At 30.9% G+C, this 24166-nt stretch overlaps 1 protein-coding gene across 1 annotated transcript in view; it reads right to left on the reverse strand.

Moving 5' to 3' along the window:
- LOC114338617 (protein lin-54 homolog) overlaps positions 1 to 24166 on the reverse strand; it is a 108696-nt gene that overhangs the window by 81151 nt on the left and 3379 nt on the right. Inside the window, exon 2 of the mRNA XM_028289217.2 lies at positions 5963 to 6112. Within this exon, the coding sequence (XP_028145018.1) occupies positions 5963 to 6112 (150 nt within the window). The remainder of the gene's footprint in view (positions 1 to 5962; positions 6113 to 24166) is intronic.

Consider the following 24166-nt stretch of genomic DNA (forward strand, 5'->3'; position numbering starts at 1 on the left):
GTATAATTACGTATTTTTTATGGGAAATAAGCCACAATTTTACTAAAAAATGAATTTATTAACGTTTCGAAGCCCAAATGTTTCAACGAAACCCGATTTGGGCTTCGAAACGTTAATAAATTCATTTCATAAAAAATACAGATTCTAGGGTCAAAAATAAGTTGATTGAACCTCACTTACCTATATACAATAGTGCACACAAAAAAGTTACAAAATGAAAATCGATTTTTTTTCATATATCGAAAACTCTTAGAGATTTTGTATTGAAAATGGACACGTGACATTCTTATGGCAGCAAGATCTTACAAAAAAATTAAAGTGAAATTTGTGCACCCCATAAAAATTTTATGGGGGTTTTGTTCCTTTAAACCCCCCCCCCCCCCCAAACTTTTGTGTACGTTCCAATTAAATTATTATTGTGGCACCATTAGTTAAACACAATGTTTTTAAAACTTTTTTACCTCTCAGTACTTTTTCGATAAGCCAGTGTTTATCGACATATTTTGAATATTTGTCGAATCCACCACATATTTGTATATGGTTAAGTACGATTATAGAGACCTGTTAATAATCTGAAAATTTATTTATAATTTGCATTTTTAGGTACATTTTGAAAAAGAAGCCACATCTCGATAAAAGGTGACTTGTCAAAAAAAACTGAGGCAAAAAAGTTTTAAAAACACTGTGTTTAACTAATGGTACCACAATAATCGTTTAATTGGAACGTACACAAACGTTTGGGGGCTTTAAAGGAACAAAACCTCCATAAAATTATGTATTTTTTATGGGAAATAAGCCACAATTTTACTAAAAAATGAATTTATTAACGTTTCGAAGCCCAAATCGGGTTTCGTTGTCAAAATACAAAATACTATTAAAATAAAACAAACATGTTGTTGCTAAGTAAAAAAATTCTTCTAATAATTTATTTAATCTGACTCATTTATATTGGCAATTCAGACGTATATTATACATTTTAAAGTAGAAGACTTTAAAATGATATCGCCAATATTTATGAGTTGCGTTCCTGGGACGACTTTACTAAAAGATAGTTCATTCGATTACATGAAATCAATCCCAACTCAAGAATATTGATATATTGATATATATAAAAATCAATATCAATCATAAATATTGGCGATATCATTTTAAAGTCTTCTACTTTAAAATGTATAATATACGTCTGAATTGCCAATATAAATGAGTCAGATTAAATAAATTATTAGAAGAATTTTTTTACTTAGCAACAACATGTTTGTTTTATTTTAATAGTATTTTGTATTTTGGACTTTAAATGTTCCTGCAGACATTAAAATAGATAAATTTGACTTTTTGCCTTTTATTAAACAAAAAATTGTAAACGAGTTTAAAGTTGAATGGACAAAGCAGTTTAAAACTAAAGGGAAATGGTATCAACAATGCCAAAGTGATTTTTCTATAAACCCTTGGTTTCACAAATTCACATTTGTGGATCGAAGGCACTTGACATCTATTATTAGAATGCGAACGGGCCATTGTCACACACCAGACCATTTGTTTAAAATTAATTGTAGTGATACTCCTTTTTGTGAATGTGGACAGATAGGAAGTATAACTCATATGTTACTTGAATGCCCAATTAACAAAACAAATCAATTTGACCTGTATCAGGAACTAGTTAATATAGGAAGTCCAACCCCCATTTCATTACAAAATCTCTTACATAATATTAATGACCAAACCTTAAGAAAGATCAATCAATTTTTAACAATATTTCAAATTAAAATATAAAATAAAAATAGTTATTTGAAAATCATATCACAATGAATTTAAAGAAGGGAATATGGAAAAATCCAGACCCTTTGAAAAGAGGATTCCCTTCCAGTTAGTCTAAATACGAGGACTGGCCAAGTACCTAAGAGGTGGAGGCCATGAAACTACAAGAAGAAGAAGTATTTTGTATTTTGACAACGAAACCCGATTTGGGCTTCGAAACGTTAATAAATTCATTTTTTAGTAAAATTGTGGCTTATTTCCCATAAAAAATACATAATTATAAAAATGCCACAAGGAAATAGCTTCAGAACAACATTAAGAAACCGGTATGGGCCTAGCGTTTGTCAAAATTTTAGGAGATTGGAAACCTTATACGAGAAACTGGCACACTGTCAGAATTCAATTAAATTTTTAAGAAGATGTAGAAACAACAATTTAATACCAAAGGGCTTGAGGTTACGGCCAGCATATTCAAGCAGAAGACATCAAAATATTCTACATAGAGCCAGTTTATCGATGATTCGGGAAAGGTTACAATTTCATAGGTCAAATTTATTTTTTATCGAACAAGACATCGTAAGTATTGAAGATTTGCTTTTTGGAATGATATCAAATTCTGATTTTGATCGAATTACTTTTAGTTTACAAATAATTTATCAAAATTCATACCAAAAACAAAGAAATATACATTTAAATAAATTTAATATTCTTTTAGAACAAAATAGTTTACATGCTTTTGATAACCTAAATAGAAATAATGACATATTAGCGACAGTTGTCAATCTATCAAATAGAAATTTAAATGCAACTGAAAATTTAGTATTGTCAAAAGGTTTAAACTATGCTGTTACTCATCCATCTATTCCAAAATTAGACATAATTAGCTCAGTGGAAAAAATATCCCAGTGTTTACCAAATCATGAAAAAGAACAATATAGGGTACTATGTAAACTTGAATTGGAAAAATCTAATAAAATTGAACAGAACATCAGCAAAGAGGAAATGAAAGCTTTAAAAACTTTAAAAAATGATGACTCCATAACAATCCTACCAGCAGATAAAGGAAATGCAACTGTAATAATGGATAAAATACAATATGAGGACAAAATTACAGATCTAATTACAAATGGACCTTATACCAAATTAACGAAGGATCCAACGAAGACACTGGAAAACAAAATTTATAAAACTTTATTCAAATTTAAAAATGATCTAACGTACTATCAAAGAAAATTAATGACACCTCATTACAGTAAGACACCACATTTTTATGGAGTACCGAAAATTCATAAAGCGAATATTCCACTTAGACCCATTTGTAGTACCATCAATTCTCCTTGTAGTGAGCTCTCAAAATTTTTATTAAATATTATAAAACCATTTGCAAATAATAATGACACATTTATAAAAAATACACAACATTTTTTAAACAAATTAACAAATATTGAATTTAATCCAAATAATATTTTAGTAAGTTTTGACATAAACAGTTTATTTACAAATGTGCCATTAGATAAAACTTTAAACATAATTAAAACGAAGTTAGAAAATGATAATACATTGACAACTAGGACAAAACTAAATGTATCAGCTATAATGGAGTTATTGACATTATGTACTAATAATACCTATTTTCAACTAAATAATGAATTCTATAAACAAAATTTTGGTCTAGCAATGGGCTCTCCTTTATCTCCATTATTGGCTAATATATTTATGGACGATTTCGAAACTAATATCATTTCTAAACAAAATTTAAAACCCACAGTATGGTGGAGATATGTAGATGATGTGTTTTCAATATGGCCTCATAGATCAGAATTGTTGGATACATTCCTGAATATTATAAACGATCAAGAAGAGACAATAAAATTTACAATGGAAAAGGAATACAATAACACTTTGCCTTTCCTCGATGTTTTATTCTCAAAGAAGGATACTGGATATGAGACTCAAGTGTATAGAAAACCAACACACACCAACAGATATCTCAATTACAAATCAAATCACAACATCAACGTTAAAAAGGGAATCATTAAATCCTTATATGATAGAGCCAAAATTACTTGTTCTAACGAAAATTCATTTTTAGAAGAAAAACAATTGTTAACATCTGTTTTATTAAAAAATGATTATCCTTTATCGTTTATAAATAAGGAATTGACAAGATTAGATCGAATGGAACAGAACAACTTAGAACGGGATCCTACAACATTCACAAGAAATAATACGAGGAAAATAACAATACCATATATAAAAGGACTATCCGAGAAACTTAAAACGATAGGAAATAAATTCAACATTTCAACAACATTCAAAACAACAAACATATTGAGATCTATTCTATCTAAAACTAAACCAAACAATGAACAAGAAAGAACAAAGAATTGCATTTATAGAATACCTTGTGAATGCGAACAATTTTATTTAGGTGAAACATCAAGACCATTAAACGTTAGAATAAGTGAACATCAGTCTTATATTAAAAACAGAGAATTTGATAGATCTCAGATATGTCAACACGCATGGGATAATGAACATAGAGTTCAGTGGAGAGATTCAAGTATAGTCCTGAAAGAATCAGATAGTAAAAAGAGAAAAATCAAAGAAGCGGCTCTAATTATACTTAATGAAACCAATTGTGTCGCAAATTCCTCGGTAGAATGCAGTAGGATGTGGTTACCCATACTGAAAGAGGAAGTCAATAGAAAGAAAATACCACGATTAGTAAGTCAATAACATATCGAGTTAGTACAAATTTTATATTTTAGTATTACTTATTGTATATCTATGTAATATTAATATTATTTATAATTTAAACATATTAAAGTCAGAATTTGGTATTAGTTTTTTGAAGGTAGATTAAATGTAAGACCAAATACTTACGATGTCGGGATAGTATCACGAAGTTTTTTCCTGGTTTTCCCTCGTGATTTACTATGGAATCTCTAACGCGAGAATTTTACTGTCATCGTTGCATTTGGTTGTCTTTTTAAAGACAGATCACATGCTATGATTTTTTTGCGACGGATATTCTTGAGTTGGGATTGATTTCATGTAATCGAATGAACTATCTTTTAGTAAAGTCGTCCCAGGAACGCAACTCATAAATATTGGCGATATCATTTTAAAGTCTTCTACTTTAAAATGTATAATATACGTCTGAATTGCCAATATAAATGAGTCAGATTAAATAAATTATTAGAAGAATTTTTTTACTTAGCAACAACATATTTGTTTTATTTTAATAGTATTTTGTATTTTGACAACGAAACCCGATTTGGGCTTCGAAACGTTAATAAATTCATTTTTTAGTAAAATTGTGGCTTATTTCCCATAAAAAATACATAATTATAAAAATGCCACAAGGAAATAGCTTCAGAACAACTCCATAAAATTTTTATGTAAATATATTAAAAAAGAAGCCGCATCTCGATAAAAACTGGATTATCGAAAAAATACTAAGAGGCAAAAAAGTTTTAAAAACGTTGTGTTTAACTAATGGTATCATAATAATGAATTAATTGGAACGTACACAGAAGTTTCGGGGGGTTTAACGGAACTAAACCCCCCTCAAATTATTATGGGGTGGACAAACTTCACTATAATTTTGTGTTAAGATGTTCCTGCCACAAGAATAATACATGTCCATTTTCAATAAAAAATCTCTAATAGTTTTCGATATATTTAAAAAAATCGATTTTTATTTTGTAACTTCAAAGGGCTGTAACTTTTTTTATGAGCACATTTGTACTAAGGTAAGTTAGGTTCAATCGAACTATTTTTGACCTCAGAATGCGTGGTATAATTTATGACCAATATTTTCGGGACACCCTGTATAAATATATATAAAGGGAATAAGATTCAAATTATATATCATGGCATAAATAAACACACAACAATACAAACAATACAACTATTACTTGTCAAAACTAGAAATGACTGTTAATATTTACCTGTCGGCGCAGAAAGCAGACAGAAAGTATTCGGAGAGAAAGAGATGAATTACAGCCGGAACCCGACTAACTGATTTTTAAACATAGTTTACAGGCTGAGTTTACTTCTCTTACTAACTTCCGGTAAAATTGTTGCGCATCAAGTGGGCGTGCCGATTGTAGGTTTTCAATGTCATTCCTAGTTTTGACAACCTGTAATAGCAACTACAGTCTACTTAAAACAACCTGTATTATAATGATTTTTAGAATACCTTCTGTTTCCATATCAGGGTTTAGGATAAGTTCTTGTGAAAATTCATTTAAATGGTGCATATCATTACTACTCAAGCTTGACAAACTATTTTCAAGTTGGGAATTTTCAATATTCATTGCTTCCATACTTTCAGAATCTTCTCCATTCCCTAAAATTTATATTATATAGATATTAGCGTTTAACACAGTATAAAAAAAGAATGTGTGTGTACTTTGTACGCACGTAAGAAGATATTCTTCTATTATATAGGTAATTTCAACGAAGTAAATATACTTAACAGGTTATTTGTATTTTATTTAAAAATTAAACTAACTTTCTTATCTACCACTTTCAAAAATTTTTTATTAAAACAACCAAAAATAAAAAAAATATGAATCGCCCAGGATTCGAACCCGCGTCATTCCAATCTCGGAGCTAACGCCCTAGCAACTACACCAGCGAGGTCCTTCTAATTGACATGTAGGCCAGGAACCGAAGCTTTTCACCTCGCAATTTTTACAGAATGGATCGATTTGCTAAAAAATTTGAGAATAAGTAGTGGATAGTCCAAGGATCAAAATCTATATGAGGTCGAAAGGCGCTTTTACCATGGGGGGTGGTTGCCACCTCATCCCGGGGGTGGAAATGTTTTATTATATTTTGATCGCAAAAATTAATAAAAACATTCATTCTAAGCAAAAAATGTTCTATGCATTTTTTTGATAAAATTAATAGTTTTCGATTTATTCACTATCGAAAATGTTAGTTTTGTATAGAAAAAATCAATGTTTTTCGATATACTCATTTACGATTCACTCAATTTTTGCCGTAGAAAACTTTTTTCAAACCAGGTTCTTGGGAATTAAATAACCTACAATTTTATATTGAAATATTTTTTCGTATCTCTGATGCTAATCTTTCTATTGTGAATAAAATGGCATTTTTTACCAAACTACAAAAATTCTTTATTTGCTTTTAACTCCAGTTTTTTTAAAACTGATCATTCTAAGCCAGTCAAACTTCTAGAATCTATTAATAATACATAAATAAATAAGAATAAATAAGGCCAATCACTAAAAACATCGCTAACTTAAATTATTATGCTTCCAATGGAATTTCTCCTTTTTTGATCTTTAAATTGATTGATTTTTTTAACCGTCACTTTTTTATTTTTTATCTTATAAAGTTTGGTAAAAACTAATTTTGTAGAGGTTTTTACACGATCTATAAGCCTATTAATATTAAATCTTTTAACCTTCGGAGTACGAAGACTGGGTCAAGCGTGACCCGAAATTCACTTATTTCTTAATATTTTATGAAATATTTTTTTTACAAATCCGATTGATCGTAAGTTCTCCTTATTTGTTTCAGTCTATTTTTTCGTATATAATTCGTGAACATGCAAATTACAGTTTTTCTTCTACGTAACATCTATGATGCCGGGTCAGTCCTGACCCGGTCTTCGGATTTCGAAAAATATTTTTAATATGTTTGTAGGTACACGTAAATCGCAGCCGTCTCTGTTTACGGGTATACGTATTCAAATATATGGCCGGAGCGAATTTACCTATGCCCGTTTTCTGTAAGGTATTAAAATCTGGCCGCCGAAGCGAACTAGTGTATACCCATGGGAAACCATCTTAAAAAAATTAAATACAATAATTTAGGATTATAATGGTTATGTTTGTTTGTTTTTTGTTGAATTAAAGATACTGTTTATTAATACTGACTATTTAAAACATCCTTATAAATAAAATGAGAATGGGTCACGCTTGACCCATCTTCGTAATCTAAGTAAGTCAAATAATCTCCGTACTCCGAAGGTTAAAATCCTTAATCACAAAAAGAGGTGACTTTGAAAGGGTTGGTAAAGGTTGTTTTTGCATGTTATTACAAGTTTTAATTGTCAATAGCTCACTCAATTTTTGAAGTAGAAAAAATATTTGAAAACCAAGTTCTTGCGAATTAAATAAGCTACAATTTGATATTTAAACATTTTTTCGTATCTCTGATGCTAATCTTGCTATTCTGAAGAAAAGACGATTTTTTCCAAACTACAAAAAATTGTTATTTGCTTTTAACTCCATTTTTTTTTTTAAACTAATCATTCTAAGCCGGTCAAACTTCTAGAACCTATTAATAATATATAAATAAAAAAGACCAAATAAGGTAAATGACTAATTTTAATTAGGGTGGTGATTAGGGGGTTGCCTGCGATCACTTTTTCGCTGAAAAAAAATAGGGACTGACATTCTTTTCATTATAAGTTACTTAATTTTTGAGCTATAGACTTTTTTCTTATTTCTGGAGATGGATATTTTTAAGTACTTTTAATTAGTTTGAATAACACAAATCCAAAAACACAAGAATTATAATAAATAATACATTTACTAAAAACACTAATATATTCTTTTAATGACTTATTTGCACGGATACAGATACATAAACACCTATCTTGAAAGATTAGCAAGGAACTACATACTGTCTGTGTGCGCAGGCGCGCAGATTTATGTACAATTTTACCCTCAATCGAATCGCGCCTAAAGAAGAATATCTTCAAAAGTTTTTTGTGCAAATGTAACTTCTTAATCCGAGGATACTATCGTTTGCAAATTTAACAACAATGCAGTACAACTACATAGCTTGACCGGTGGATTGACAACCAGACAACATACATTGTGTCTGGTATATACAAAAAACCTATAGGTCTGGATCCCGCGTATGAAAAAAAAGTTGATTAATAGCAAGCTGAAAATTTGTTAATAGCTTAAGGGTGTCTAGTCGGATAAACTTTGATAAATGGGAACACTGGAACAGGGGCAGTTTTAATTGTGGAACAGGTTAAAAATTTGGAACGGTCAGACCACGAAAACGGCACATTTATTTTATCCGACAGAATAGACTTAAACTCTCCGAACAGAGATTAAACTCTCATGCAAAAATCACACTGCTATTTATCACCAAATGGGCGTTTTAATGAGTGGAACATGTAGAATATTTCAAATGACAGGAATTATGACAGGTGATAAATAGCAGTCTGATTTTTGCATGAGAGTTTAATCTCTGTTCGGAGAGTTTAAGTCTATTCTGTCGGACAAAATATATGTGCCGTTTTCGTGGTCTGACCGTCCCAAATCTGCCCCTGTTTCAGTGTTCCCATATATCAAAGTTTATCCGACTAGACACCCTTAACCTATTAACAAATTTTCAGCTTGCTATTAATCAACTTTTTTTTCATACGCGGGATCCAGACCTACTAGTATCGCCTCATAATTAAGATTTTTCGTATTTAAGACTGTATATGTAAGACTTATAAACAATATATAAACAATGGGTGCTACTTTAGTATGTGGTCTACCGTTGTGTTTCTACTCGTGGCCTACCAAGGAATGCAGTTTATAAGATGTACAGCTGGTTCCTAAAAAAACTGATATGACTCTCAAAGGGTATTTTTTAGAAAATTGAACAGTGTATTTTTTAATGTAGCCTTAAAAAAAGTCGTACGAGACGCTAATATAGATAGCAGGGGAACAATAATCAATAAATCTGTCCAAATTCTAGCATATGCAGACGACGTGGACATTATAACAAGAACCAGAGCGAGAACTGCGGAAATCCTAACCGAGCTAGTAGCAGCAGCAAAACGAATGGGGTTACATATAAATAGAAATAAAACAAAATTCATGGCGACTAACACAAGCACAAGAGCTGGAAATGTTGATGCAGATCTAATCATCAATGACCAAAACTTCGAAGCGGTCAAAGAGTTCATATATCTAGGGACATCGGTTAACCCCAATAATAACACATCACAGGAAATACAAAGACGAATAATAATTGCAAACAGGTATTATCATAGTCTATCAAAGTACTTAGCTAACAAATGTCTATCTCAAAAAACTCGTATAAGGCTGTATAGAACATTGATCAGAGGCATGGACGCTAACTAAAACAGATGAATCCGCTCTGTCGATTTTTGAAAGAAAGGTGCTACGTAAGATATTCGGAGCGGTCTGTGAGAACGGAATATGGAGGCGTAGATATAACTTTGAATTGCAGAATATCTACAAGTTTGGTGGAAAAGATATTAATCACTATAATTAAGCGAAACCGCCTGCAGTGGGCAGGACATGTAATCCGGGCCCCTGAATCGAGCATGATAAAAAAGATTCTAACAGCGCAACCCGTGGGAATGAGAAGACGGGGTAGACCAAAGCTGAGGTGGATGGACGGGGTAACACAGGATGCCGAGAAGATCGGAGTCGGCAACTGGAAAATGCAAGCAAGGGACAGAACAGAATAGCGTAGAAAGCTTGAGAAGGTCGAGGCCCTCTAAGGGCTGTAGCACCAAGATGATGATGATGATGAGCAGTGTATTTTGAAGGATAAATACTTATTATTTACATACTGTCACTTTCACTGCCAAATCTTAAAATATTCTGTATTCTGTTCAACCTCAAAAAATGGCTCCACATGCTAGTAAAGAACTAAAAGCAAGAACTGTAATGAAATTAGAAGATGGTTGGTCACTATCTACTGTAAAGAACCATTTTAACGTAAGCAGAACAACATTTTTAATATTAATCAAAGTATCAAAGATGAAGAGAACAAGAAACTCTCGAAAGAAATCAAGGTTCTGGAACACCAAAAATATCTATGGCTCATGAAGATCGTACGTGTTTGGAGAGATTAGAAGAGAATCCTTTTGAAGATGCGAAAACTGCAAAAATTCAAAATAATATCAAAATTTAGACCTTAATAATTATTGCAATTTCTGAATTACCATATCGCACGTTAATTCCAACAGTGTCACTAAACAAAATATTCGAATTTTAGATTTTACCGGCATTTAAGTAGCAAATTGCGGGCACTACAGCTTAGTAAAAATCGGTAAAGTAATTTACCGTTAGTCACGTTAGTAAATTACTTTACCAAATTTTACAAGGGTAGTACCCGCATTGCTACTAAATGGCGGTAAAATCTAAAATTCGAATATTTTGTTTAGACTAAAGAAATTAAAAAATATAAATAAAAAAAATAAAAAAAAGAAAAAAAAATATAAAAAAATATAAAAAAAATATTAAAAAAAAAATATAAAAAAATATATAATAAAACAAATATAATAAAAAAAATATAATAAAAAAAATATGTAAATAAAAATGAATGACGAACTTGGACAGTCCGCAGTAAAAAGCTTTCGAATTAAGTAGAGGGCTAAAGAAGAATGTTGCAGTTTTTGCTGTGGAACTCTCAGAACATCATTTAGAAAAAAAAAATAAAATAAATATAGGTAATACAAAAAATTATTAAAAAAAAAATAAATACAAAAATAATTATTTATTAGTAGAATTGTTTATTAGAGATTAATATTAGTATAAGAGTAAGATACGAAAAAATGACTAATAAAATAAAAAAAAAAGAGTAAAATTGGCGAATGGATTTAGTGTCCGCAGTCATATAAACCCAAATAAACAAACTATAACGTGCGATATGTAATCAGTTGTTGGTTTGTTTATTTTATTATTTGTCTGTAATAATAAAAATATAATGTCAGACCAATCAAATACACTGCTCAAAATGATTAAATCTTACTAAGAGTCGTATCAGTTTTTTTAGGAACCAGCTGTACAATGAAGACAAAAAAATATTTACAAAGTTAATAAAATGCCTAAATTATAAGAATTATTATTTTAATCTTACAAATTAACACTTAATAATAATAATTTAATTTGTATCATCTCAATTTGCTATTCTAGCAGGAAATAAGCCAATTTTGTGGCTTATTCCGAACTTGACAACTACTACTATTTTAACTGGAAATAAGCCAATTTTGTGGCTTATTCCGAACTAAAATAGTAAATTGGGTTCCATGACATCTCGTAACGCGACAGTTTGTAACCGGACAACTGGTAACAGACAATTCGTAACGACGACACTTCGTAACAGCAACAGTTCGTAACTATACAAATTCGTAACGGATAATTTGTAACATCCAAATTGAATTATTCTGTTTATTTTTATTAACGTGGAAACTAAATGTTATTACAATTATAAATGAAATTATGTTTATCAATTTAACGAATCAGTATCAGGATAAACATTTTTAAGACATTTCAGATTTCGTGTTTCAGAATATAATAAAAGTATTTAAACCATGTATTAAAGTATAAAAAGCCATCCCTCGTATCAACTATAATCATTGATTGACTACCCCAACGCTATAACCAATCACAAGGTTTATTACAATAACAGGTAATTATAATCTTTCCTTTACAAACTACTAGAAAATTGGGAATGTCTAAAGACGGTTGTTGGCTTAAAGATTTCACGAATTACTTCATTATTCCTTTGTCTAGGTATATGCAAATTTAAGAAACAATAAGAGGGATAAACTTTAAAAAATATTGTTAAAAGTTTGTATGTATTTAAATATTTGTTTGTTTTTAAAGACTTTTAATATATTCTGAAACACGAAATAGTATAAAATGTGTTAAACATGTTTATCCCGGTACTGAATCGTTATAGTTATTAAGGTACCAAGGGTATTATAAGGATAATAACGCTTGAACTTAATGGTGTATAGACCGAGGGCCTTTGGCCCGAGGTATATACGTTGACCGAAAGCGTTATTATTATAATGCCCGTGGTGTCTTCAACGTTTAATGTCCGACTAAATTATTCTTTATATGCAAAAAATTTGAATGAATTTTTAATCAATTAGTTTTTAAATAAGTACTTTACCAGAAATAGTCATAACATAATTGTGGTAACCATAATTTTACTTAGAGTTTATTTGTCAACTTAACAGTATTTAACTCGTTATTTAAATTTAATAGGCCCTAGGGCGTCATTTTTCAATAACACGCCCTTGGGCGTTATATCATACAATAGACTTTGAAATAATGTCATTATTTATCAAATAATAGACCAGTCGGACATTAAATTGATAAACACAATTTCAATTATATGTAACTGTAATAACAGTTAGTTTCCACGCTAACAAAAATAAACAGAATAATTCAATTTGGACGTTACAAATTGCCCGTTACGAATTTGTATAATTACGAACTGTCGCTGTTACGAAGTGTCGCCGTTACGAACTGTCGCTGTTACGAATTGTCCATACCAGTTGTCCGGTTACGAACTGTCACGTTATGAGATGTCTGGTCATGAGTAAATTGATATGTCAAAGTATTAATTTGTAATGCATTTTATTCACTTTGTAAATATTGTTTTTGTTGAATAAATGTGCTATCAATACGTCAGTTAATCATCATAATCTTTTCTCAGAAGGGCTTGTATTTAATAATGAAAGGCACCTTTGTAGGTGAAATGTTTATTGCTAAGTACCAATCAACATTTAACATTTATACTACTACAATTTAGGAATATACAGGGTGTAACAAAAATACAGGTCATAAATTTAATCACATATTGTTGCACTAATAATAGTTCGTTTAGTTTAAACCTAACTTACCTTAGTACAAATGTGCACATAAAAAAAGTTACAGCCCTTTGAAGTTACAAAATGAAAATCTACACACACCGGCAAAATTAGCCGAACACGTTAAAAATGGGACATGTTTGATGTCTCGTATTTCATAAACCAGTGGTCCGATTTAAGTGATTCTTTTAGTATGTTATAGCCTTACTATTTAAGAATATCGGTGTAATAATATTGTTGCTAGACAGTTAAATGTAATTTCATACCGTGTGTAACAAGCATACTGTGTTTTTTTCTTAAAGTTCGGAACACCCTGTGGAATATTCCAGCATATATAAAATATTAAAATTAAAACTCGATTGTAGAATTATGCTTTCTTAACATTTTCTTTTTTGATTCATTTGCTTATGTTGGAAAATAAAAAAGTTATGTGCTTTAACAACTAGCTATGTTTTTTATCAATAAATCCTCATAGTAGGGGAGAAAAGTATGCTAAAGGCTATAGCGGGATAAGGTGGTAAAATCTGCACTCGGCTGGATTCTTAGTTGGGTGGTCAATCGAAAGTACATAATTCAAAAACCCCCTAACCAAATTTTTAGCTCCCTATGTGACCCCAGGTGTCCCCTATCGAAAAAAATGTGTTTTTTCGAAAAACATTTTTTTGGAGCGATCTTTTGCTTTAAAAAATGTGAAAAAAATCTTGAGTGTACATTATTATACCCAAAATCACACTGATTTTTTTCAGATGTTTTTGATCAAAATTGACGCCAGAAAAAATTTTTGAATTTTTCAAAAAATTTTTAGGTTATGTAGGTAGGTAATTTTTGGCTAGCTCCGACAAAATTTTTTTTAGTGTATTTTTTTCCGTTCTTTTTAATGGTAGGGATAGTTTTGCCATTTTCTCGCCGGAAATTGCTCAAAATTCGAAAAAACCCATTTTTTTGGTTCCCCCCCTCATATTTTTAGTGTTTACTGAGCCATCTTTTCTTTAAAAAATCTGAAAAAAATTATGAACATACATTGATGCCCAAAACTATACTGTTTCTTTTTTCAGATTTTTTGGATCAAAATTGAAAAATTTTGAATTTTTCAAAAAATTTTTAGGTTATGTAGGTAATATTTGGCGAGCTCCGACATAATTTTTTTTAGTGTATTTTTTTCCGTTCTTTTGAATGGCTGGGACAGTTTTGCCATTTTCTCGCCGGAAATTGCTCAAAATTCGAAAAAACCCATTTTTTGGTTCCCCCCTCATATTTTGAGTGTTTACTGAGCGATCTTTTCTTTAAAAAATCTGAAAAAAATTATGAACATACATTGATGCCCAAAAATATACTGGTTTTTTTTCAGATTTTTTGGATCAAAATTGAAAAATTTTGAATTTTTCAAAAAAATTTTAGGTTATGTAGGTAATTTTTGGCGAGCTCTGACATAATTTTTTTTTAGTGTATTTTTTCCGTTCTTTTGAATGGCTGGGATAGTTTTGCCATTTTCTCGCCGGAAATTGCTCAAAATTCGAAAAAACCCATTTTTTGGTTCTCCCCCTCATATTTTTAGTGTTTACTGAGCGATCTTTTCTTTAAAAAATCTGAAAAAAATTATGAACATACATTGATGCCCAAAAATATACTGTTTTTTTTTCAGATTTTTTGGATCAAAATTGAAAAATTTTGAATTTTTCAAAAAATTTTTAGGTTATGTAGGTAATTTTTGGCTAGCTCCGACAAAAATTTTTTTAGTGTATTTTTTTCCGTTCTTTTTACTGGCAGGGATAGTTTTGCCATTTTCTCGCCGGAAATTGCTCAAAATTCGAAAAAACCCATTTTTTTGGTTCCCCCCCCCCTCATATTTTTAGTTTATACTGAGCGATATTTTCTTTAAAAAATCTGAAAAAAATTATGAACATACATTGATGCCCAAAAATATACTATTTTTTTTTCAGATTTTTTGGATCATAATTGAAAAATTTTGAATTTTTCAAAAAATTTTTAGGTTATGTAGGTAATTTTTGGCGAGCTCCGACATAATTTTTTTTAGTGTATTTTTTTCCGTTCTTTTGAATGGCTGGGATAGTTTTGCCATTTTCTCGCCGGAAATTGCTCAAAATTCGAAAAAACCCATTTTTTGATTCCCTTCCTCATATTTTTAGTGTTTACTGAGCGATATTTTCTTTAAAAAATCTGAAAAAAATTATGAACATACATTGATGCCCAAAAATATACTGTATATAGTATTATTATTCTATCTATGTATATTATGGATTGAAAATATAAATATGTAGATATTCACATACTAGACAAGGCGAAAACGGCGGGTTCGAAGGGAAAAATATTCCCATGAGATTTTTTTGCATAATCACATTCGTGAGACATCCCAGAATAAGGTTCAAGAAGTCGGCCACGTGAAAAGTGGGCCAATTTTTTTTAACATTTTTTTTTAATCATATTGCAAGAACCAAATTTTTGGCCCGAACAATTTTTTTTTAAATCTTTTGGACTATTCTGGACAAAAAAGATCTGTTATAATTTTTCTCTAAAGTTGATCGTTTTCGACTTATAAGCAATTTAAAATTGAAAAAAACGAAAAATGCCGATTTTCAAGGCTTAATAACTCGGTTAAAAGTTATTATTATGAAAGTCAATATATGACTAAATCAAAGTTTAAAGCCCCTCCTACAAGATCCTGAAAAAATGTTTGTCATTATTTTATTACTAACCTGTTATTTTTAAGTAATAATAATAAGCACCATGCACGTGTGCGACGTCTGTAAATGCTGAGTGCAAGAGAGAAGCCATTCCAGCAGTCCAATAATTATGCATCTTACTCGCACTCACATTTACAACCGCGTCAATACAATCTAGCCGCTCATTTTTATTAATTAAAAATAGCAGCTTAGTAGTAAATTAATGACCCAGATTTCTTCAGGATCATGTAGCGGAGACTTTAAACTTTGATTTCTCACTTTCTGACTTTAATAATAATAATTTTTAACCGAGTTATTAAGTCTTAAAAATGGCCATTTTCGCGTTTTTCAAATTTTAAATTGCTTATAACTCGAAAAAGATCAACTTCAGAGAAAAATTATGAGACCTTTTTTGTCCAGAATGGTCCAAAAAACCTAAAAAAAAATTAGTTCGGTCCAAAAATAATGATTTTCGCAATTTGATTAAAAAAAATTGTTAAAAAAAAATTTGGCCCACTTTTCACGTGGGCGACTTCTTGATCCTTATTCTGGGATGTCTCACGAATGTGATTATGCAAAAATATCTCATGGGAATTTTTTTCCCAACGAACCCGCCGTTTCCGCCTTGTCTATACTTATTTAGTAAGCTACATTTATGGAAATAACTTGATTACGGTTCAAACGTGTTTGCTTATTTAAAATGTAACTTTTAACGAATAATTTTATTTACTTTACACCTTTGAAAAGTAAAATTAATAAAACAAATAAAGTTGAAAATAAACGTTTGCCTATAACTGTATGGCATATTTCATGCTGTGAAAACGTTTTTAATAATTACTTATTACTTATTAATTACTTATAATTCCTTATTAATAACATTAATAATGTCTATATATATTTAAATATTTTTAATATTGATATATTTTTTAAAATAGGTACTCTAGCGTATCAAAAAATTAACTTTCAATTACCTAACTCAATTAATAAATACGCAAAAGGTAATATTAATATGAATATGGTAGTTTCAATTGAGAAATCGGACAACAAAACTAAGACGAAGAAATATCTATGAATTGATCTATACATAATGTAATTAAGGTAGCCATGTACCTATAGTTAAGGGTAAAGGTTGTCTACTAAAAGCATAGGAAAAATATCAACAAAGGGAGTTTGTCGTATTTTATGCATATTCTCTTCTCAAAATGGCTACCTTCTCTTCTCAAAAAACCTGATCACGCTATTCAAAATAACGGAAAATCGTTATTTATTGACATCAAAAATCGTTATTTATTGACATGCAATTGAGTTTATGTGCACACATAGGGGGACACAAAGAAATGGCTCTTTTCGAATTGTGAGGAAGTCCCGGAGAGAAAATTGCAAATCTAACCCAGTTATTCAAAAGAACGAAAAAAAAAATACACAAATTATTTCGAAGTCTGTCAAAAATGGCTTACATAACCGATTTTTTTTTTTTGAGTATGTTTTTGGGCATCAATGTATGTTCATCATTTTTTTCAGATTTTTTAAAGAACAGATCGCTCAGTAAACACTAAAAATATGATGGGGGAACCAAAAAATGGGTTTTTCGAATTTTGAGCAATTTCCGGCGAGAAAATGGCAAAACTATCCCAGCCATTCAAAAGAACGGAAAAATATACACTAAAAAAAATTATGTCGGAGCTCGCCAAATATTACCTACATAACCTAAAAATTTTTTGAAAAATTCAAAATTTTTCAATTTTGATCCAAAAAATCTGAAAAAAAACAGTATATTTTTGGGCATCAATGTATGTTCATAATTTTTTTCAGATTTTTTAAAGAAAAGATCGCTCAGTAAACACTAAAAATATGAGGGGGGGAACCAAAAAATTTTTTTCGAATTTTGAGCAATTTCCGGCGAGAAAATGGCAAAACTATCCCAGCCATTCAAAAGAACGGAAAATATACACTAAAAAAAATTATTTCGGAGCTAGCCAAAAATTACCTACATAACCTAAAAATTTTTTTAAAAATTCAAAATTTTTCAATTTTGATCCAAAAAATCTGAAAAAAAAAACAGTATATTTTTGGGCATCAATGTATGTTCATAAGTTTTTTCAGATTTTTTAAAGAAAAAATCGCTCAGTAAACACTAAAAATATGAGGGGGGGAACCAAAAATTTTTTTTTCGAATTTTGAGCAATTTCCGGCGAGAAAATGGCAAAACTATCCCAGCCATTCAAAAGAACGGAAAAAAATACACTAAAAAAAATTATGTCGGAGCTCGCAAAATATTAAATACATAACCTAAAAATTTTTTGAAAAATTCTAAATTTTTCAATTTTGATCCAAAAAATCTGAAAAAAAAACAGTATAGTTTTGGGCATCAATGTATGTTCATAATTTTTTTCAGATTTTTTAAAGAAAAGATGGCTCAGTAAACACTAAAAATATGAGGGGGGAACCAATAAAATGGTTTTTTTCGAATTTTGAGCAATTTCCGGCGAGAAAATGGCAAAACTATCTCAGCCATTCAAAAGAACGGAAAAATATTAACTAAAAAAATTATTTCGGAGCTAGCCAAAAATTACCTACATAACCTAAAATTTTTTTGAAAAATTCAAAATTTTTCAATTTGGATCCAAAAAATCTGAAAAAAAAACCAGTATATTTTTGGGCATCAATGTATGTTCCTAAGTTTTTTCAGATTTTTTAAAGAAAAAATCGCTCAGTAAACACTAAAAATATGAGGGGGGAACCAAAAAATTGGTTTTTTCGAATTTTGAGCAATTTCCGGCGAGAAAATGGCAAAACTATCCCAGCCATTCAAAAGAAAGGAAAAAAATACACTAAAAAAAATTATGTCGAAGCTCGCCAAATATTACCTACATAACCTAAAAATTTTTTGAAAAATTCAAAATTTTTCAATTTTGATCCAAAAAATCTGAAAAAAAAACCAGTATATTTTTGGGCATCGATGTATGTTCTTAATTTTTTTCAGATTTTTTAAAGAAAAGATGGCTCAGTAAACACTAAAAATATGAGGGGGGGAACCAAAAAAATGGGTTTTTTCGAATTTTGAGCAATTTCCGGCGAGAAAATGGCAAAACTATCCCTGCCATTAAAAAGAACGGAAAAAAATACACTAAAAAAAATTTTGTCGGAGCTAGCCAAAAATTACCTACATAACCTAAAATTTTTTTGAAAAATTCAAAAATTTTTTCTGGCGTCAATTTTGATCCAAAAAATCTGAAAAAAATCAGTGTCATTTTGGGTATAATAATGTACACTCACAATTTTTTTCACATTTTTTAAAGCAAAAGGTCGCTCCAAAAAAATGTTTTTCGAAAAAACACATTTTTTTCGATAGGGGACACCTGGGGTCACATAGGGAGCTAAAAATTTGGTTAGGGGGATTTTGAATTATGTACTTTCGATTGCCCAATCCCAACTAAGAATCCAGCCGAGTGCAGATTTTACCATCTTATCCCGCCATAGCTTTTGCAATTACTCGAGCGTTCTTGTGACCTGGAGTGGATTGTGAAGAGTGAGTGCTACAACCAAAAAAAGTTAAGTTAAGTTTTCCATAAAGTGTGGGACTCTCCATTTTTCAATTTAATTTTCCATTTCCACCAATCGTTTTTTCCGATTATAGCGCTATTTATGCATAATAGAAAAAAATGTTGCGAATAAAAGTAGCTTATTTTTACGTCAAGGATCCAAATCTGCAATACAAATTGGGGGCTCTTATTTAATATTTTAATGTAACCCCCCACCCCACCTCCGTGGGGGGTCGTGTTTGGTGCCATTCGGTAGATATTTGAAAAATATTGAGTAGGTGTATTTTGCAGTTTTACGATCTGATGTTAATTTCGCAAAATATCGCATTTATAATTTTTAATTCAACCCCACCCCTCTCCTTGGGGTGTCACGAGCCCCCACGGAGGTGGGGTGGGGGATTTAATTTAAAATCTTAAATAGGAAAAAAGAAAAGAGAACATCTTGACAAACAGTTGAAAACAATAGAAGAATCATACGTAAACAAGGAAATAAGAAATTTCTACCAAGAAGTAAAAAAATCTCGAGGAACTGCAAAGAGTAAAACAAGTTATTGTAGAGGTAAAGACGGTGTGCTTTTAGGAGAAACAACAGAAAAATTGAACAGATGGGCGGAGTATTTTGAAGAACTATTAAATGAAAATAAACAAGCAGAACCCCAGGAAATAAAACAACATGAACAGGATAACACAGAACAACAACGTGAAGAAGAACCTACACTACAAGAAGTAAAAGAAGCAATATTGAAGCAAAAAAATAACAAAAGCGCAGGAGAAAGCGGAATTCCGGCAGAGATTTTTAAAGTAGGAGGAGAAAAGCTGCAAGAAAAAATTTTCCGACTAATATTAACAGTCTGGCAAAAAGAGGAAATGCCGCAACAATGGAACAATGCACTCATCTGTCCAATCTACAAAAAAGGTGATGAAACAAGTTGCGAAAATTATAGAGGAATATCGCTATTAGAAGTGGCCTATAAAATACTTGCAAAAATCATCCGAAATAGATTGCAAAAGGAGGTAAATAAGATCATTGGAGAATACCAAGGAGGTTTTAGACCAGGAAGATCAACAACAGATCAAATATGTTTATTAAAACTAATACAGAACAACAGCTACGAACAAAATTTGGGACTACACATGTTGTTCATTGACTTTAAACAGGCTTACGACTCAGTAGACCGAGATATGCTATATGAAGCAATGAGATCCTTGGGTATTTCAGGAAAGCTGGTTAAATTAGTGAGAATGACGCTCAACAATACAAAAAACAGGATAACACTGGAAGGAAATTTTTCAAAACAATTCACAGTGAATAAAGGACTGAAACAGGGTGACCCTCTATCTACAGACTTATTTAACTTGGTACTAGAACACATAGTAAGAAGGATAAAAATTAATACAAGCGGTACCATATTTAACAACAGACAGCAGTTTATAGCTTACGCTGATGATCTAGTCATCCTAACAAGAACAAAGGAACATCTCCAAAAAATATTCCAAAAGTTCGAAGCGGAAGCAAAAAGGTATGGATTAAGAATCAACCAAGGAAAAACACAATACATGGTAATGAAAGGAGATATAAATAAAGAGGATAACTATATAAAAATGAAAGGAGAAGGAGATGAATATAAATTTAAGGAAGTAGCAGAATTCGAATACCTGGGAGTGACTGTAACCAGTACTGGAAGGGAAGAAAAAGAAATAGATAAAAGATTATTGAAGGGAAGTCGAGTTGTGGGTGCCTTAAACACGATATTAAAAGCAAAAAATGTATCAATAAACGCGAAAATCAGAATGTATGAAACGATAATACGGCCCACAGTGTTGTATGCGAGCGAAACGTGGGTAATGAATCAACAAGAGGAGAAGAAGATACAGATATGGGAAAGGAAGATCCTGAGAAAAATTTTTGGAGGTATACAGATAGCGGAGAAAACCTGGAGGAGACGAACAAATGAAGAAGTAATGAGGATGTATGGGAGACCAAAAATAACGACAAAAATACGAGCCCAAAGAGTTAGATGGCTGGGACATATTACTCGAATGCCAGAAACTAGAAACGTCAAACGAATATTGAATGACAGAGCATTGGGAAAAAGGAGACGAGGTCGACCAAGGAAGAGATGGTTAGAGGCTGCAGAGAGGGATTTGGAAGAAATCGGGGTGAAGGACTGGAGAAAGAGTGCAGAGGACCGAACAGAATGGAGAAATATTATCCAGAATTTAGAAGCCGTAGGCCTATAAGGCCTGTTAGCGCTGTTATATATATAAATAGGAGCCCCCAATTTTTATTTCAGATTTGGATTCTTTACGTAAAAATAAGCAACTTTTATTCGACATATTTTTTCGAATTATGGATAGATAGCGCTATAATCGGAGAAAAATGATTGTTTCAAATGGAAAATTATTTTAAAAACTAAAAAGTCCCCCACTTTATGGAAAACTTAACTTAACCTTTTTCTGATCTTAGCACATAATCTTCACAATCCAATAGGTTCCCATAACGCTCGAGTAACTGCAAATTTAGTATACTTTCCTCCCCTACTATGAGGATTTATTGATGAAAAACATGGATAGTTATTAACGCACATAACTTTTTTATTATCTCACATAAGTAAATGAATCGAAAAGGAAAATGTTAAGCAAGCCTAAGTCTACAATCGAGTATTAATTCTAATATTTTACATATGCTAGAATATTCCACAGGGTGTTCCAAACTTTAAGAAAAAAACACAGTATGATTGGTACACCCGGTATAAAATGGTATTTACCTGTCTAGCAACAATATTATTACAACGATATTCTTAAATAACAAGGCTATAACATACTAAAAGAATCACTCAAATCGGACCACTGGTTTATGAAATACGAGACATCAAACATGTCCCATTTTTAACGTGTTCGGCTAATTTTGCCGGTGTGTGTATTTTTTCCAATATATCGAAATCTGGTAGAGATATTTTATTGTAAATGGACATGTGGCATTCTTATGGCAGGAGCATCTTACAGAAAGATTATAGTAAAATTTGTTCACCCCATAAAAATTTTATGGGGGTTTTGTTCCCTTAAACCCCCCCAAACTTTTGTGTACGTTCCAATTAAATTATTATTGTGGTACCATTAGTTAAATTCAATATTTTTAAAACTTTTTTGGCTTTTAGTATTTTTTCAATGAGGCAGTTTTTATCGAGTTGTGGCTTCTTTTTTAATATGTTTACATAAAAATTTTATGGGGGTTTTGTTCCTTTAAACCCCCCAAATGTTTGTGTACGTTCCTAAACTATTACTGTGATACCATTAGTTAAACACAGTGTTTTAAAAACTTTTTTGCCTCTTTGTATTTTTTTGATAAGGCACCTTTTATCGAGATGTGGCTTCTTTTTTAATATGGTTCAAAATATACCTAAAAATGTAAATCATAAATAAATCATATTATTACCAAGTCTCCATAATCGTACTTAACCATATACAAACATGTGGTGGATTTGACAAATATTCAAAATATCTTGATAAAACTAGACTTTTCAAAAAAGTACTAAGAGGCAAAAAAGTTTTTAAAACATTGTGTTTAACTAATGGCACTACAATAATAATTAAATTGGAACGTAGACAAAAGTTTGGGGGGGTTTAAAGGAACAAAACCCCCATAACATTTTATGGGGTGTCTAAATTTCACTGTAATTTTATTTTTCAGATACTACTGCCATAAGAATGCCACATGTCCATTTTCAATAAAATATCTCTATCAGATTTCGATATATTGGAAAAAATCGATTTTTATTTTGTAACTTCAAAGGGCTGTAACTTTTTTTATGTGCACATTTGTACTAAGGTAAGTTAAGTTCAATCGAACTATTTTTGGTCCCAGAATATGTGATTAAATTTATGACCTGTATTTTTGTTACACCCTGTATAATAAACTTTATGCAAATTTAGTTTTTTTACTATTATGAAAATAACACCATAATCTTTTCCCAAGGTATGCGCAAACATCAACCTCTATTTTCAAATAAAATGACCTATACAAAGTTTCACATTAAGAATAGAACTTTGCTTAGATAGGTCACTGTTATTTTTTATGGACGATAGAAACGCGCCGATGCCATGCCTTACTGATTAGAGTGAATCGTATATCAGCAGTCGAATAACCACCAGTGCCCGAAGGGTTGGCAACACTAATCTCCATAAGTGCAATGTTCTGTTCTTAACGTGAAACAAAGTATAGTAGATTGACAAAAATTAGTTAAGTCTTACTATCAACAACACAATATCTGGATCAGATATTCATTATCATGGAATTCATTATTTTAGAGTAGAGTAGAGTAGAGTAAAGTAAATTTTGTGCAAATCCTTCAGGTAGATCACATCCTCGAAGTAAACCACATACTAAAGTAGCACCAAACAATGTTTTATCACTATTTGATTATAAACACTTAAGGTGAAGACCAGTAAATTATATGGAACAGTTGTATAATTTTACTGAAAAAGCATAGAAAATTGTTTAAAATGAGAAAGCAGTAAGCCAGCTTCCCCAAAACTTACTGTTTCTATGGGATAGT

The sequence above is a fragment of the Diabrotica virgifera genome, chromosome 7, assembly GCF_917563875.1.
Source record: "Diabrotica virgifera virgifera chromosome 7, PGI_DIABVI_V3a".
NCBI lineage: Eukaryota > Metazoa > Arthropoda > Insecta > Coleoptera > Chrysomelidae > Diabrotica > Diabrotica virgifera.